The sequence below is a fragment of the Loxodonta africana genome, chromosome 1, assembly GCF_030014295.1.
Source record: "Loxodonta africana isolate mLoxAfr1 chromosome 1, mLoxAfr1.hap2, whole genome shotgun sequence".
Classification (NCBI taxonomy): domain Eukaryota; kingdom Metazoa; phylum Chordata; class Mammalia; order Proboscidea; family Elephantidae; genus Loxodonta; species Loxodonta africana.
Window position 1 is genome coordinate 37,822,948 of NC_087342.1, and position 18,519 is coordinate 37,841,466.

Genomic DNA, 18,519 nt, shown 5'->3' on the forward strand with positions numbered 1-18,519 from the left:
GAACATGGGTGTGCATATGTCTATTTGTATAACGGCTCTTATTTCTCTAGGATATATTACAAGGAGTGGAATTGCTGGATTAAATGGTACTTTTTTTTTTCTATTTCTAGCTTTTTTAAAAAAAAGCTTTTTAAGGATGCGCCAAATCGATTACCAAAGTGGTTGTACCATTTTACACTCCCACCAGCAGTGTGCGAGTGTCCCAGTTGCTCCACAACCTCTCCAACATTTATTATTTTGTGTTTTTTGGATTAATGCTAGCCTTGTTGGGGTAAACTGGTATCTCATTGTAGATTTGATTTGCACTTCTCTAATGGTTAATGTCATGAACATTTCCTCATGTATCTGTTAGCTGCCTGAACGTGTTCTTTGGTGAAGTGTCTGTTCATATCCTTTGGCCATTTTTTAATTGGGTTATCTGTCTTTTTGTTGTTGAGATTTTGCAATATCTTGTAGATTTTAGAGATTAGATGTTGATTGGATTTGTCATAGTCAAAAATTATTCCCAGTCTATAGGTTGTCTTTTTGCTCTTTTGATGAAGTCTTTGGATAAGCATAAGTGTTTGATTTTTAGGAGCTCCCAGTTGCCTAGTTTCTCTTCTGATGTTCGTGCGTTGTTAGTAATGATTTATGTTCTGTTTATGCCATGTATTAGGGTTCCTAGTGTTGTCCCTATTTTTTCTTCCATGGTCGTTATCATTTTAGATTTTATATTTAGGTCTTTAATCCACTTTGAGTTAGTTTTTGTGCATGGTGTGAGGTATGGATCTTGTTTCATTTTTTTTGCAGGTGGATATCCAGTTATGCCAGCACCATTTGTTAAAGAAACTGTCCTTCCCCAATTAACAAACTTTGGGCTTTTGTCAAATATCAGCTGCTCACAGGTGGATGAATTTATGTCTGGATTCTCAACTCTGTTCCACTGGCCTATGTATCTGTTCTTGTACCCAGGCTATTTTGACTACCGTGGCTTTATAACAGGTTCTAAAATCAGACAATGTGAGGCCTTCCACTTTGTTATCTTCTTCAGTAATACTTTACTGATCTAGGACCTCTTCCCTTTCCATATGAACTTGGCAATTTGTTTCTTCATCTCATTAAAAAATGTCATTGGAATATGGATCAGGATTGTATTTTATCTGTAGATTGCTTTGGGTAGAATAGACATTTTCACAATGTTGAGTTTTCCCATCCATGAGCAAGGTATGTTTTTCCACTTCTGTAGGTCTCGTTTGTTTTTTTGCAGTAGTGTCTTGTAGTTTTCTTTGTATAGGTCTTTTACATCTCTGGTTAGATTTATTCCTAAGTATTTTATCTTCTTGGGGGCTATACTGTGAATGGTATTAATTTGGTAATTTGCTCTTTGAAGTTGTCTTCGTTGGTGTAGAGGAATCCAACGGATTTCTGTATGTTAATCCTCTAACATGATACTTTGCTGAAATCTTCCACTAATTCCAGTAGTTTTCTTGTGGATTCTTTGGGGGTTTTCTGTGTATAAGATCATGTTATCTGCCAATAGAGATACTTTTACTTCTTCTTTACCAACTTGGATGCCCTTTATTTCTTTTTCTTGCCTAAAAGGCATCCTTGTCTAGTTGCTGTTCTCAAGGGGAATGCTTTCAAGCTCTCTCCATTTGGGATGATGCTGGCTGTTGACTTCCATTTATTATGCTGAGAAACTTCCCTTCTATTCCTATTTTGCTGAGAGTTTTTATCATGAATGGGTGTCGGACTTTGTGAAATACCTTTTCTGTATCAATTGATAAGATCATGTGGCTCTTGTCTTTTGTTTTATTTAAGTGATGGATTACATTGATTGTTTTTCTAATGCTGAACCATCCCTGCATACCTGGTATGAATCCCACTTGGTCTCGGTGAATTATTTTCTTGATATGTTGTTGAATTCTATTGCCCAGAATTTTGTTGAGGATTTCTGTGTCCAAATTCATGAGGGGTATTGGGGTCAGTATTTTTTTTTTTTCTTTTTGTGGTTTCTTGACCTAGTTTTGGTATCAGGGTTACGCTGGCTACACAGAATGAGTTTGGGAGTATTTCATGCTTTTGTTTGCTCTGAAATATCTTTAGTAATAGTGGTGTTAACGCTTCTCTGAAAGTTTGGTAGAATTCACCAGTGAAGCCACCAGGGCCAGGGCTTATTTTGGTTGAGAGTTTTTTAATCTCTTCTTTTGTTATACATTTATTTAGTTGTTCTACCTCTGTTTGTGTTAGTTTAGGTAGGTAGTGTGTTTGTAGAAATTTATTCATTTCCTCTACGTTTTCAAATTTGTTAGAGTACAATTTTTCATAGTATTGTTATGATTCTTTTAATTTCAGTTGGGTCTGTTGTGATATCACCCATCTCATTTCTTATTTGGGTTATTTGCTTCCTAGCCTGTTTTTCTTTTGTCAGTTTCACCAATGGTTTATTGATCCTTTCAAAGAACAAGCTTTTGGTCTTGTTAACTCTTTCAATTGTTTTTCTATTCTCTGTTTCACTAAATTCTGCTCTAATTTTTATTATTTGCTTTCTTCTGGTGCTTGAGGGCTTCTTTTAGTGCTCTTTTTCTATTTGAGTTGTAGGGTTAATGCTTTGATTCTGGCCCTTCTTTTTGAATGTGAGCATTTACTGCTATAAATTGACCTCTGAGCACTGCTTTTGCTGTCTCAAAAGTTCTGGTAAGATGCATTTTCATTTGCTTCTGAGAATTTCTTTATTCCGTCCCTAATTTCTTCTTCAATATAGTTTTTGAGCAAGGTATTGTTCAGTTTCCATGTGTTTGATTTTTTTCCCTTGGTTTTTCTGTTATTGATTTCTACTTTTATGGCTTTATGGTCAGAAAAGATGCTGTATAATATTTTGATGTTTTGAGTTCTGTTAAGGCTTGCTTCATGGCCTAACCTGTGGTCTATTCTGGAGAATGTTCCATGTGTGTTGGAAAAGAAAGTATGCTTGGATGCTGTTCGGTGGAGTGTTCTGTATATGTCTATGAGATCAAGTGGGTTGACCATGGCATTTAGATCTTCTGTGTCTTTATTAAGCTTCTTTCTGGATGTTTTGTCCTTCACGGAAAGTGGTGTGTTGAAGTCTCCTACTGTTATTGTGGAGCTGTCTATTTCTCTTTTCAATGCTGTTAAGAGTTTATGTATATTAGAGCCTTGTCACTGGGTGCATAAATATTTATTATGGTTATGTCCTCCAGTGTATTGATCCTTTAATCATTATATACTGTCCTTCCTTATACTTTGTAGTAGATTTTACTTGAAAATTTATTTTGTCAGAGATTAATATTGCCACTCCTATCTTTTTTGATTACTGTTTGCTTAATATGTTTTTTCCCATTCTTTGAGTTTTAGTTTGTTTCTTTGAGTCTAAGCTGTATCTCTTGTGGGCAGCATATAGATGCATCATTTTTTTCTTAATTCATTCTGCCACTCTCTGCCTCTTCACTGGTACATTTAGTCCATTTGCATTCAGCATAATTATTGAGAGGTATGAGTTTAGTGATGTGATTTTTTTTTGTGTGCTGTTGCCAATTTCATTGTTCCACCCAATTTTCTGTGTTGAGTCATTTTTCTTTATGTATTCTCTTTTCATCTTTTTCATTGCTGTTGATTTTGTATTTGCTGAGTCTTTATGTTTTTCTTCTTTTTTTACCTTGATGTGTCGGACTGTTAGTTTCCTTTGTGGTTGCCTTTTTTTTTTTTTTTTAATATTTACCTCTATTTTTCTAAGTTTAAACGAATCTTTTATTTCTTTATATTGCCTTGACTTCCTCTCCATATGAAAGACCTATAACTACATTTTGTAGTCCTCTTTTTAATTTTAATGTTGTCATTTTTAACATATTGATGTCTCTGTTTCCATATTTTCAGCATTGATTTATTTTTGTGACTTCCCCATCTGGTTTGATATCTGGTTGCTTTTGTCCTGTGTTCTTGTCTTGGGTTATCTGATGTTAGTGATTTTCTAACTGGAGGATTCCCTTCAGTATTTCTTGCAATTTTGGTTTGGTTTTTACAAATTCCCTAAACTTCTGTTTGTCTGGAAATGCCTTAATTTTGCCACCATATTTGAGAGACAGTTTTGATGGATATATAATTCTTGGTTGGCAATTTTTTTCCTTTTAGGCTTTATATGTGTCATTCCATTGCCTTCTTGCCTGCATGGTTTCTGCTGAGTAGTCTGAACTTAGGCTTATTGAGTATTCTCTGTAGACAACTTTTCGTTTATCCCTATCTGCTCTTAAAATTCTCTATCTTTGGTTTTGGCAAGTTTGATCATAATATGTCTCGGTGACTTTCTTTTGGGATCTACCCTGTGTGGAGTTTGATGAGCGTCTTGGATATCTTCTCATCTTTCATCATATCAAGGACATTTTCTGCCAACAAATCTTCAAGAATTCCCTCTGTATTTTCTGCTACTCACTGCCCTCCCCTCCCCACCCATTCTAGTACTTCAGTCACTCATGGATTATCCCTCTTGTGATTGATAGAGTCCCGCATAATTCTTAGGGTTTCTTTTTTTAAATTCTTTAATCGATTTTTCCCCAAATACATTGGTGTCATGTGCTTTATCTTCAATCTCACTAATTTTGACTTCCATTGCCTGAGTTCTGCTGCTATGACTTTCTACTGAGTTGTCTCATTCTGAAATTTTATTGTTAATCTTCTGGGTTTCTGTTTGCTGTCTCTCCATGGATTCTTGCAACCTGTTAAATTTGTCATTGTGCTCATTTATAATCTTAAGTTCCTCTGTTGCTTTATCTGTGTGTCCTTGGCTTGTTCTGCGCTTTGCCTGATGTTCTTCCTGATCTCTTGAAGAGTTCTGTATATTAACCTTTTGTATTCTACCTCCCGTAATTCCAAGAAGTTATCTTCCTCCAGACGATTTCTTGATTGCTTTGGGAGCTTGCTGAGGCCATCATGCTCTGCCTCTTTACGTGACTTGATATTAATCGCTGTCTCTGAGCCATCAATATATTTATTTTGTTTCCTTACTCTTTCCAGCTTCTTGTTTTGTTTTGATATGCCCAGATAGGCTGCTTATGTGAGATAGTTTGATTATCGGCACCTCTGAAGCTCTAACGTCCTGTCACCACGTGGTTAGATTTGTTAGTAGGTATGTGAGCCCAGGAGTCCATTTACTTTTCTTGTATGGATTCAGCTCAGGTGCCCCGATAGTCAGTCACCAAGTGTTTGGTGCAGGCTTTTTACCTATAATGCTAGATGGGCAGGGTGATTGGAGTAGGCACAGGTATCTGGCTACAGTAGGGAGTCACTCAGTAAACAAGGCAGGGGGCTGACAGCTGCCTCTGAGTATCTGGGAAAAAAGTGCATCCCTGTTCCCTAGAGTACATAGGTGGACTATGGGCACCCAGCGCTGTTGGCTCTAAGGCCTAGGAGGCACCACTTATTCTTGGACCCCTGTCACAGGGTTTCCTCAAACAGCACTAAAGTATTTAAAATTATTGTAGGTAAAGGGTCTCTCCTGGACACGTAAGAAAAAGAAGCTGCCCTCTCCCGACCCCTCGTGTTGCATTTTCTTAAGGAGATTTAAGGCTTAAAATAAAACTTCAATCAAGAATTTAGTGTCAAAGGAGTCCTGGTGGCACAATGGTTAAACTCTCGGCTGTTAACTCAAAGCTTGGCAGGTCAAACCTACCCAAGGGCTCCTCAGGAGAAATGCTCTTGTAAAGAATACAGCCTAAAACACTCTATGGGGCAGTTTTCTGTCCCTTGTGGTCACCATTAGTCACGCTATGGGGCAGTTCTACTGTCACATGGAGTCTCTACAGTACCTAACAAACAAAACAAAAATCATGGGTAGTATACTCAAAAATTTACTGCCAGACTTGTCTAATAACTACAGTTCCAAATCTGGTGAAAATCTGGAATTATCCAAACTCTAAATTAGACATTTCTGTCTTAGAAACTATGACAGGTTAAAACAGCATTATAAAAAACCTGTTGCCATCAAGTCGATTCTGACTCATAGTGACCCTACAGGACAGAGGAGAACTGCCACATAAAGCTTCCAAGGAGGGCCTGGTGGATTTGAACTGCCAGCCTTTTGGTTAGCAGCTGTAGGTCTTAACCACTATGCCACCAGGGTTTCCAAAATAGCATTATACACACACACACGCACACTTTAGAATTATATAATTAGAAGTAACAAACTAAAACTATATGCTGAAGTTTTTTAACCATTTATCTTGTTTCCCCTTCTGAAAGGTTTTAAAGAATATGACTTGTGGCAAATTTGGTTTGTACACTTAAAATGTAAAACACTGTATTTCCCTAATCCTCTAAGTACCTTTGAAATTCACTTTTCTGAACTATGAACAGTCAATAAACATATGAGAAAGTGTAGGGCAAGGTGTGTAAATTAAAATATAATGACCCACTAGGATGGCTATTCTTAGAAAAACAGAAAATAATAAGTGCGGCCAGGATGTGAAGAAATTGGGAACTCTCTTGCATTGCTGGTAGAAGTGTGAAATGGGGCAGTGGCTGTGGCAAACAGACTGGCGCGTCCTCAAAAAGTTAAACATAGAATTACCGTAATACCCAGCAATTCTGCTCCTAATATATGCCCAACAGACTTGAAAGCTAAGACTTTAAGAGACAGTTGTACACCAATGTTCACTGCAGCATTATTCACAATAGCCAAAAGGTGGAAACAACTCTAATGTCCACCAACAGATGAATGAATAAAAATAATGTGGCATACCCATACAATGGGATGTTATCCAGTCCTAAAGAAAAGTGGAGTTCTGATACATGCCACAACATGGATGAACCTTGAAAATATTGAGTGAAATAAGTCATATACAAAAGGACAAATATTGTATGATCCTACTTATGTGAAATATCTAGGACAGGCAAATGCATAAAGACTAAAATTATCAGTGGTTACCAAGGACTGGGTGAGGGGTAAAACGGGACTTATTGGGTAAGGGGTGGTGCGTTTTTGTTTAGGGTGATGATAAACTTTTGGAAATGGACAGTGGTGATGGCTGCACAAAATGATGAGTATAATTAATGTCACCAAATTGTACACTCAAAATGTTTAAATGGCAACCTTTTTATTATGTATATATTTTACCACAAAAAAATTTTTTAAAAATATAATTAAAGACTATTTTTACCTATGAAATTAAAAATTATAATAGTCAATGATAGTCAAAATGTGATGTGATCAGCTTCTGAAAAGAAATCTGGCAATACTGGCTCACAGGTCTTTTGAGCTGTATTTCCACTTCTAGGATTCTATCATGAGAAAGTAATTAGAGATATGATCAAAGATTATATTCACCTCTCAATAACAACCCCCCAAATGTGAAAATAACCTTAAGGCCCCTAGTACAAGAAAGGTTAAAAAAAAAAAAGGTACATCACATAAAGGAAACTTATACAGCCATAAAACTCATATTTTACAAAAGTGGGGAAGTGTTCACAACAAAATATTCAATAGGAAAAACATAAATTCAATGTAAATTGAATTTACCAAAATATGTTTCATATTTTTGCTGTTGCTGTTTGTCATAGACTGAATTATGTCCCCCCAAAAATGTGTGTACCAGTTGGGCTGGGCCAATTCTGTATGTATGACTTCCTGTATGTTGTAAATCCTGCCTCTATGATGTTAATAAGGGAGGATGGGTGGCAGTTTTGTTTGTGAGGCAGGACTCAACCTACAGGATTGGATTGTGTCTTGAGGCAATCTCTTGAGATATAAAAGAAGTGAGCAGAGAGACAGGGGGACCTCATACCACCAAGAAAACAGCACTGGGAGCACAGCAGTCCCTTGGACAGGAGGTCCCTGCACCTGAGAAGCTCCTTGACCAGAAGAAGATTGAGGACAGAGACCGTCCTCCAGAGCAGACAGAGAGAAAGCCTTCCCTTCCCCTGGAGCTGACACCCTGAATTTGGAATTTTAACCCACTTTACAGTGAGAAAATAAACTTCTCTTTGTTAAAGCCATCCAATTGTGGTACTTCTGTCATAGCAACACTGGATAACTAACACACTGTTGTTAGCTGCCACTGAATTGATTCCGACTCAGAGCCCCTAAAGAACAGAGCAGAACTGCCCCGTAGCGTTTCCAAGGCTGTGAATCTTTACGAAAGCAGACTGCCACATCTTTCTCCCATCGAGGGGCTGGTGGGTTTGAACAGCTGACCTTTCAATTAGGAGCCGAGTGCTTAACAACTAACTGTGCTGCCAGAGACATAGTATATATAAAATACTCATTATGATATATACTAAAATATAAGTGTTTGTGTTAGAATGGTAAATTATAGACTTTTTTCTGTATACTTCTCAGTATTAGTCCTTTTAAAAATAATAGTTGGATCTTACTTTTATAAGCAGGAAAAAAGGCATAATAGAAAAAAAAATTCTAGGATTTGAGAAACAGTTAAATGGAATTGCCAAGAAAAATGTAAATACATGCAAATTGAAGGCACTCACTGTTGGCATTTGGGAAGAACTACCTGGGGATCCAAACAACACAAAGCCCACTTAGGGCGTATTTTGGAGCTTATGTTAAAAAAGTTACCCTGTAGGTCAAGAAAAATTTGATATTCTAGTATTATGAACTGCCATTTAATGCTGTTTTATAAAGTCCAAAACAATGTATATTAATTAACCACGTCCATTTATTTTATGGCCAGCTTCATTTCTTTGGTATATTTTCATGAGATCAATTCTGTTCATTATTTTCAGATGTACGGTGGTAGACCAGAAAGCAAAGTGGAGAAAACTTAATTTTGAGTCCTGCCTTGCTCTGCTACTTCCTGAGTAAGACAATAATCACTCTGAGTATCTTTCTGTGCAAAGAAAACAAGGCTAAGGATAAAAAAAAAAACGATACCATCCTTAATTACTTCACAGAGCTACTGTACATCGGATGAAATTTTGTATATGAAATCATTCTACTTTTGAATGATCATCGATAATTAAATTTTAAAAAACCACTAAAAACATGGTTACTTGTTCATATATTAATTCAACTCTAGGAAATGAGGAGAAAGACATTGTTGTTAGGTGCTGTTGAGTCAGCTTCAATTCATAGCCACCCTATGTACAACAGAACAAAACACTGCCCAGTCCTGCGCCATCCTCACACCCACTGCCATGCCTGAGCCCATCATTGCAGCCACAGTGTCAAACCATCTAGTTGAGGGTCTTCTTTTTCGCTGACCCTCCACCCCAAGCATGATGTCCTTCTCCAGAAACTGGTCCCTCCTGATAACATGTCCTGAGAACATTACATAAAGTCTAACCATCCTTGCTTCCAAGGAGCATTCTGGCGGCATTTCTTCCAAGACAGGCTTTTTCATTCTTCTGGCAGACCATTGTATATTCAATATTCTTTGCCAACACCATTATTCAAAAGCACCAATTCTTCTTGGGTCTTCCTTAGTCACTGTCCAGCTTTCACATGCATATGAGGTGACTGAAAATACTATGGCTTGAATCAGGGGCATCTTAGTCCTCAAAGTGACATATGCTTTTCAACACTTTAAAAGAGGTCTTTTGCAGCAGATTTACCCAATGCAATAAGCCATTTGATTTCCTGACTGATGCTTCCATGGGCATTGATTGTGGATCCAAGCACAAAGAAATCCCTGACAACTTCGAAATTTTTCTCCGTTTATCATTATGTTTCTTATTGGTCCAGTTGTGAGGATTGTTTTCTTTATATTGAAGTGAAATACAATGGGAATCAAAAACTGGCCATTTTCATGCTTCTACTGGTGGAAGTACCAATAAAAAGGCAGGAGCAATTACACTCTAAGGTGTTATATGTCCGTGGCATATCTACTAGAAAGAGATCTGAGCAAGCTCCTCGTGTCCAGTGACATTAACTTAGAAGCCCAATAATGAATCATTATCTCCATTATCTCCAAGGGCAGAAATACAAACATAAAATGGGTAACATTGTTATTTGTGTGCCCCTGTGATTTCTGTGTGCCCCTATTATTTGTGTGCCCCTGTTATTTGCGTGTCCCTATGATTTTTCTGGGATCTAAGCCTTTATAGGAGTCCCCGGGTGGTGCGAACAGTTAGTGCGCTCAGCTGCTAACTGAAAGGTTGGAAGTTTGAGTCCACCCATAGGTGCCTAAGAAGAAAGACCGTATGAAAAGTTAGCCATTTACTTCTAAAAAATCAGTCATTGAAAATCCGATAGAGCACAGTTCTACTCTGACACATATGGGGTTACCATGTATCAGAGTCGACTTAAGAGCAACTGGTTAATTAAGCCTCTATGGTTATCGCTGTCATTTGAAAAGGGAACTGTGAAAAATAATGGCCTTTAGCAGCCTCTTTTCCCAATAATGTAAGAAATAAATTTTACTTGATTGGCATCACGGAATCAGGAGAAATGCTTTAATCTAAATCTAGGTTACTATCTATTTCTTTCAAACACAACTAAGTAACATTAAAATATTCAAGATGGCCAAAAGAAAAAAATGCAAATTCTGAGTGGGAAAAAAAAGTCCACCCTTTTTTTAAGCTGAACTCCCATACTATCTTGGTCTCAAAATGATTAGAAGAATAGAAAAGATATCAAAACCTTTTTTAATACCAAATTCATTCTACCCCTTCATGGTATACATTGATGCAATCAGATAGTTCTCACTAATTACTTCACAAAAACCTAAAGAAAACCACTTATTTTCTTATATATAATTCCTAGTCATTTCATGTATTTTAAAAGGATAAATAAAATTTCTCCAATAAATTGTCTGTCATTATTATTACTGTATTAAAACAAAGTGTCCACTTTTTATAAACACTAACTTTCTATTGCAAGAGGGAACCTTGCAATCCTCAAAACAAATTTCTGGAAATAAACTAAACGTTTGGTCCTAAAGTCTTAAGTCACAACATTTCTCATCAGAATGATTAATCTTTACAAAAAGGCAGGAAAGCAAGAGAGAGCCGCCCACTTAGACATTTTCATTCTTTGAAAAAAAAATGCCACTCTAGTTCATGAACTAGGACCATCATTTGTTAAAAAAACAAAACAAAAAAAAAAAAAACTATGCAATTCATCATGAGTACACTTTGATTCTAAGATTAACAAGATCATTATCTTTCTTATTCTTTGCATTGAGAAAAATGTACTGACATTAAAACGTGGTTCTAGTATAGTTTTACTCAGAAATCTGATAAACCTTGGCCCAGGAATCAGACGACTCGTAATAACAAGGTTATTTCATTTTTCCTCTTCTGCTTGCTTGGAAAAAATAGAAACAACAAACTATAACATTAAAAAAAAACAAAAAACACTGATTTACACAAGACTCATTTTTACCCAACCTTGCTATTCCTATGGGTTAGAGTAGAGAGCATGTATTCTTCAGGTAAGACATTAAGGGCCCCATAGCTCTTTCAGGCCAGTTGAGTGTGTTTGTGTGTGTGCGTGCACACAAGAAGTAAAGCAAAGACATCATTGTCATATAGAAAGGCAGGAAAGAAGAAGTATGAATATGCAGGTAAAGGGAAGAGGTTTTCTGTAGGCTCCATAAGTTAGCTACTGGCCATACCTAAAAAACTTTAACCTAATAGAAGTTAAACCAGATGATTCTGAAAGATCTGGGTTTGATGCCTTTTCATTATTTTCCTTCCTCACTTTCAAGCAGCTTAGATGGGGGGTAAACACACTCTAAACTTGAGAAAGCTTTAATCCAGAGAAAAGACGAGAGTACTAAATTAGTGATTCAAGGTGAGTTATGAAAAGGGAGGGAGTCATTCAAAGACAGAGTGAAGTGAAGGTGGGGAAGAAAGTATGGGTGTGCGGTGGGGAGGGGCACCTAGGAGAGGCAACAAGTATAGAAAAGCAAAAGAAAGGGGGTGCAGAGAATAATGTTTGGAAACTAAGTTGGTCAAATAACTGACTTGTCCATTAAACATTACTTACCTGTGTTATTTTCTCTATTCCCTGGAAGCTGTGCTTTTCAAAATGTTCCGCTATATTTAAGAAGGTGTGACGTTCTAGATAGCAACAATTACTCAGGACTATCAAAAGCCGCTGTTCCTAAAAGCAAAACAAATAATTAGAAAATTACATTTCTAATAACAAATTGAGAGTGTAACAAACAATACTTATCACTTAATGAGTTTAATTATAATCTCTTGCTATTTCACATCAATATTCAATGTTTTGTCTTCTTGTCTGCTTCTTTTCTAATAGTAACATACAGAGAGACATAATAAAATTTTAAAATTCTTCTAATTGCTCATTATTACACACTACACCAAAGGGTGAAATAACGATCCCTTTGAAATCTAACAGCCCTAGAAGAAAATAGATTGCTGTAACAGTTAACCAGTAAGGCAGGATCAGTTGTTCTTCTGAAAGGAGTTCTACTTTACTGGTTATTACACTTAATACTGTGTACAAACAAAAAGAAGGGTTACATAAATATTTTTAAATAAAAAATAAGTACATAGAAAAGATAGTAACTACTGTAAAATAGTTGGTAAAATTTTCATAATTTGGATATGACAGCCCAAAACCAAACCTATTACTGTCAAGTCAATTCTGACTCATAATGACCCTATAAGAGAACTGCCCCACAGGGTTTCCAAGGCTGTAATCTTTACAGAAGCAGACTGCCACAGCTTTCTCCTGTGGAGCAGCTGGTGGGTTCAAACTGTCCGCTTTTCCATTAGCAGCTGAGCACTTAACCACTGTGCCACCAGGGCTCCTCATAATATGATGGTCCCCTTCAAAACACTTAGGTCTTTACAGATTTTTTTTTTTTTTAAAGTATGCAGAGCAAGAATAAGAACAGTCTCCGTTTTACGGGGAGTAAGGTGTTGCAGAGGTCAAGTATTGAATGTCAGCAATGGAGAAGGCTTAGCCAGTTTTCTCCAACATTCACCAGTATTCTAGCCACTTAAAAGAATTTATTATATAAATTACCAGACCCAAATGCTGATGAGCACAATATCCTTTTACAGTTCAAAAGAAATATTTTTATAAATAAAATTCTAAGAATGGAGTTTGGGACAGCTATTGAGACTCCCCTATGTGCTCTGAAGTTTGACAGTATTCTCTGGAATCAGTATGACTAATTTAGTGCCTTGATTTAAAATCCCTTGACTAAAATCAAAAACAAAAACCACTTTCCAGGAAAAGTTCTCACCCGTGTTTTGCTTACTGAACAACTTAAACTAATTTAATACTAAAAAACGTGGAAATAAATGGTCCTGTTCTTCGAGCATATATTTCCCAGTAATTTATTTAGCGCTATTGAATTAAAAAAAAACTTTTCTAAATTTATTTAAAACGTTCCTATCTTTATTTCTGGCAGAGCATAGCCTTTACAATGCCTTTTTTGATCATCAAAACATACAATTAAAAGCCTGAGAGATTACTAACGCAGCTTCAAACAAATGAAAGGCTGTTAATGGCCCGAATTAATTGATGGATGTGAAAGAGGAGTGTTCCACGTAGCACAGCCCTACCTGCCTTGTTTTATGTAAACATATTTTGAGAGCTACAAAGAAAGCAGTAAATAGCACCAGAAATGTGCACAGTCAAACTGGGGCAGAGGACCATCACATTTCCTCCTGCCCTCATGCCTGGTATAACTATAATTTGTCTTTTCTTGTCCTTTTGTGATTGATTTATTTCACCCAGCATAACGTCTTCAAGCTGCATCTAAGACTTCATTTCTCCTACTGGCTGTATGTATGTACTATATTTTCTTTATCTATTCATCTGTTGATAGGCATTTAGGTTGCTTCCACCTTTTGGTTATTGTGCATAGTGCTGCAATGAACATTGGTGTATAAATCTGTTTGAGTACCTGCTTTTAAGTCTTTTGGGTATATACCTAGAAGTGGAATTGCTGGGTCATATAGTAGTTCTATTTTTAGTTTTTTGAAGAACTGTCACTCTGTATTTCACAACAGCTACAGCATTTTACATTCCCCCCAGCAACGGATAAGGGTTCCAATTTCCCAACATCATCCCCAACATTTGTTATTTTCTTAATCTTCACCACTCTAAACTTAAAAAAAAAAAAAAAAAAAAGCTGGTTGCCATCAAGTTGATTCCAACTCACAGCATCCTAGTGGGAGTGAAATGGTGTGTCATTGTCATTTTGATTCGCATTTCTCTGATGGTTAACGACTTTGAGCATCTTTTCATGTGTTTGGTGGCCATTCAAAAGTCCTCTTTCATGAAATGTCTATTCAAGTCCTTTGCCCATTTTATGACTGGGTTCTTGGTATTTTTCTTGTTAAGTATTGAAGTTTTACATAAATTTTTGTTATTATTGTTGGATATTTGGTTTCTGAAGATATTCTCCTAGTCAGCAGCTAGTCTTTTTTTTGTTTTTTTTTCAGTCCCAAACTAAACTTTTAATCTGTTTCTAAAACCTTAATTTCTTTGTAAGTTCTCTGGCTCAGTGAATTACGTATGATTATCCAACTTGTCATCCAAGTGATAAAACCAAGAATGGTTTTCTAAAAAATCACGCTGATTCCTTTAAACGAATACATTTTGTATAATCAACTTAGGAATTCATATTTATAATAATTCTGGAAATTCAGGTCATACATTTTGTTTCTGAAGACATACACACACACATCCTTCAAGCCAGAGAGGGTTATTATCCTTAAGACAGTGTTATAGACTGAACTGTATCTCCAAAAAATATGTGTTATAAATCCTAACCTCTATGCCTGTGGCTATAATTCCATTTGAAATGGGTTCTCTTTGTTATGTTAATTAGGCAGATTTGTATAGAATGCATCTTGAGTGAATCTCTTTTGAGATATTAAAGACATTGCATGTAAGCTAGGAAGCAGAGACAGAGGAAAAGAGATGCCAAGCCACATGAAAATGGCCCAAGAGCAAAAGCTCAGAAGAGACAAGGACCTTCTTTCAGAGCCAACACAGAAAGAAAGCCTTCCCCTAGAACCAGCACCCTTAATTCAGACTTCTGGCCTTCTAAAAGGTGAGGAGATAAATTTATGTTTGTTAACGGCATCCACTTGTGGTACTTCTGTTATAGCAGCACTAGATAACTAAGACAGGTAGCTAGAGTTTGGATTTCAACAGCTGAATTTATACATGTGATAAAGTATGTGCATGAATTCTCCCAAAATACATGCATACATTAAAGAATATGAACATAAATACATATGTGTGTGCATGTATATGCATGTGTATATACGCACACACACACACACACACCCATTGCTGTCGAGTCAATTCCCACTCATAGAAACCCTATAGGACAGAGGAGAACTGGCTCATAGGGTTTCCATGCAATGCCTGGTGGATCTAAAGCATCATCCTTTTGGTTAGCAGCCATAGCTCTTAGCCACTATGCCACCACGATTTCCTATATGTATTTATGTGTGTGTGTGTGTGTACACATGTATAAGTATGTATATACAGGTGATTTTGGTTTTTGCCACGCAACCCTGTGTTCAAATAAAATGCTATTAGGAAACTTAAGGAAACCCTGGTGGCGTAGTAAAGTGCTATGGCTGCTAACCAAAAGGCTGGCAGTTCGAATCCACCAGGCACTCTTTGGAAACTCTATGGGGCAGTTCTACGCTGTTCTAGAGAGTCACTGAATTGGAATTGGCTCAATGGCAACTTTTTTTTTTTTTTTAGGGAACTTAAAACAGAAAATCAGAGCATCTGTGGCTGAATGAGCAAGAAACACAGTGGAAACAGGTGCCCTGTCCTTTGCCTCTTACCCAACCTATCATGGCAGCTTTCCAGGTTCAGAGAACTACTACAGCACCTATTTCACACTCAGGAAAGCTACAGAGATGCAGATATAATACAGAACTTTTTAAGTTGCAACTTCAGTTAAAAAGTTTTAAGTATGAAATACATGTAAAAACTACTTTTACCAAAATTTTCACAAAACATAAAATAGCACCAAAGCATAGAATAGTGTGCTAGAGTAGCAACACAGTCAAAATAATTTAGACTGATACATAAAACAGCCATTGTTGTTGTGGTTAGGTGCCATCGAGTTGGTTCTGACTCACAGCAATCTATGTGCAACAGAACAAAACACTGCCCAGTCCTATGCCATCCTCAAAATCATTATGCCTAAGCCCCACTGCTGCAGCCACTATGTCAAGCCATCTCGTTGAGGGTCTTCCTCTTTTCGCTGACCCTCTATTTTACCAAGCAGGATGTTCTTCACCAGGGACTGATTCCTCCCGACAACATGTCCAAAGTATGTGAGATGCAGTCTGGTCATCCTTGCTTCTAAGGAACATTCTGGCAGTACTTCTTCGAAGACAGATTTGTTTGTTCCTTTGCATTCCATGGTATATTCAATATTCTTCTCCAACACCACAATTCAAAGGTGTCAATTCTTCCTCGATTTTCCTTATTCATTCTCCACCTTTCACATGCATGGAAGGCGACTGAAACACTGTGGCTTGGGTCAGGAACACCTTAGTCTTCAAGGTGACATCTTTGCTTTTCAACACTTTAAAGAAGTCTTTTGTAGCAGATCTACCCGATGCAATGCATCTTTTGATTTCTTGACTGCTGCTTCCATGGGTGTTGATTGTGAGCCAAGTAAAATGAAATCTTTGAAAACTTCAATATTTTCCCTATTTATCATGATGTTGCTTATTTGTCCAGTTGTAAGGATTTTTGTTTTCTTTATGTTGAGGTGTAATCCATACTGAAGGCTTGGTCTTTGATCTTCATTTATAAGTGTTTCAAGTCCTCTTTACTTCCAGCAAGCAAGGTTGTGTCATCTGCATAATTCAGTCTTCCTCCAGTTCTCACACCTGTTCTTCATGTAGTCCACCTTCCCAGATTATTTGCTCAGCATACAGAATAGGTATGGTGAAAGGATACAACCCTGACGCACACCTTCCCTGACTTTAATCCTTGCAGTATCCCCTTGTTCTATTCGAATAACTGTCTCTTGATCTATGCACAGCTTCCTCAGGAGCACAATTAAGTGTTCCGGAATTCGCATTCTTCACAAAGTTATCCATAACCTGTTATGATTCACACAAATGCTTTTGTAGAGTCAAAACAAAACAAAACAAAACAAAACAAAACACAGGTAAATATCTTTTTGGTATTCTCTGCTTTCAAAGCCAGGATCCATCTGACATCAGCGACGATATGCCTGGTTCCATGTCCTCTTCTGAATCCGGCATGAATTTCTGGCAGTTCCCTGTCGATATACTGCTGGAGCTGCTTTAAATGATCTTCAGCAAAATTTTGCTTGCATGTGATATTAATGATCCCACTACCACTACTGTCGAGTCGATTCCGATTCATAGTGACCCTACAGGACATATTGTTTGATAATTTCCACATTCGGTTGGATCACCTTTCTTTGAAATAGGCATAAATATGGGTCTCTTCCAGTCGGTTGGCCAGGTAGCTTTCTTCTAAATTTCTTGGCATAGACGAGTAATCACTTCCAGCACTGTATCTGTTTGTTGAAGCATCTCAATTGGTATTGTCAATTCCCGGAGCTGTGTTTTTTGCCTATGCCTTCTTCAGTGCAGCTTGGACTTCTTCCTTCAGTACCACTGGCTCCTGCTTATAGGGTATCCTCTTGAAACGGCTGAACATCCATCAATTCTTTTTGGTATAGTGTCTCTGTGTATTCCTTCCAGGTTCTTTTGATGCTTCCTGAGTCATTTAATATTTTCCCCATAGAATCCTTCAATATTGCAACTTGAGGTTTGAATTTTTTTCTTCAGATCTTTCAGCTTGAGAAATGCTGAGCATGTGCTTCCCTTTTGGTTTTCCATCTCCAGGTCTTTGCACATGTCATTATAATACTTTACTCTGCCTTCTCGAGCTTCCCTTTGAAATCTTCTGTTCAATTCTTTTACTTCATCATTTCTTCCTTTTGCTTCAGCTATTAGACATTCAAGGGCAAGTTTCAGAGTCTCTTCTGACATCCATTTAGGTCTTTGCTTTCTTTCCTGTCTTTTTAATGACCTCTTTCTGTCATCATGAATGATGCCCTTGATGCCGTTCCACAACTCCTCTGGTCTTCGGTCATTAGTGTTCAACTTGTCAAATCTATTCTTGAGATGGTTTCTAAACTCAGGTTTTGGCTCTCATCAACTTGTTCTAATTTTCTTTAGATTCAACTTGAACTTGCATATGAGCAACTGATGGTCTGTTCCGCAGTTGGCCCCTGGCCTTGTTCTGACTGATGATACTGAGCTTTTCCATCGTGTCTTCCCATGGATGTAGTCAATTTGATTCCTGTGTATTCTATCTGGCAAGGTGCACGTGTACAGTCACTGTTTATGTTGGTGAAAAAAGGTATCTGCAGTGAGGAAGTCGTTGGTCTTGCAAAATCCTATCACGTGATCTCTGGCATCATTTCTATCACCAAAGCCAGATTTTCCAACTACCAACCCTCTTCTTTGTTTCCAACTTTTGCATTCCAATCTCCAGTAATTACCAATGCAACCTGATTTTATGTTCAATCAAATCCAGACTGCATAAATTGGTAACAAAATCTTGTT

General features: G+C 37.2%; 1 protein-coding gene across 12 annotated transcripts in view; it reads right to left on the reverse strand.

Annotated features, from left to right (window-relative positions):
• Positions 1–18,519, reverse strand: part of EXOC2 (exocyst complex component 2) — a 330,347-nt gene that overhangs the window by 123,366 nt on the left and 188,462 nt on the right. For 10 of the 12 annotated variants that reach the window (XM_064279802.1, XM_064279801.1, XM_064279798.1 and 7 more), the window contains one exon: positions 11,933–12,049. In XM_064279802.1, coding sequence (XP_064135872.1) covers positions 11,933–12,049 — 117 coding nt within the window. Of the gene's footprint in view, positions 1–1,883; positions 10,127–11,087; positions 11,249–11,932; positions 12,050–18,519 lie in introns of those variants that run through there. The other 2 variants (XM_064279804.1, XM_064279808.1) reach the window with 2 other exon arrangements.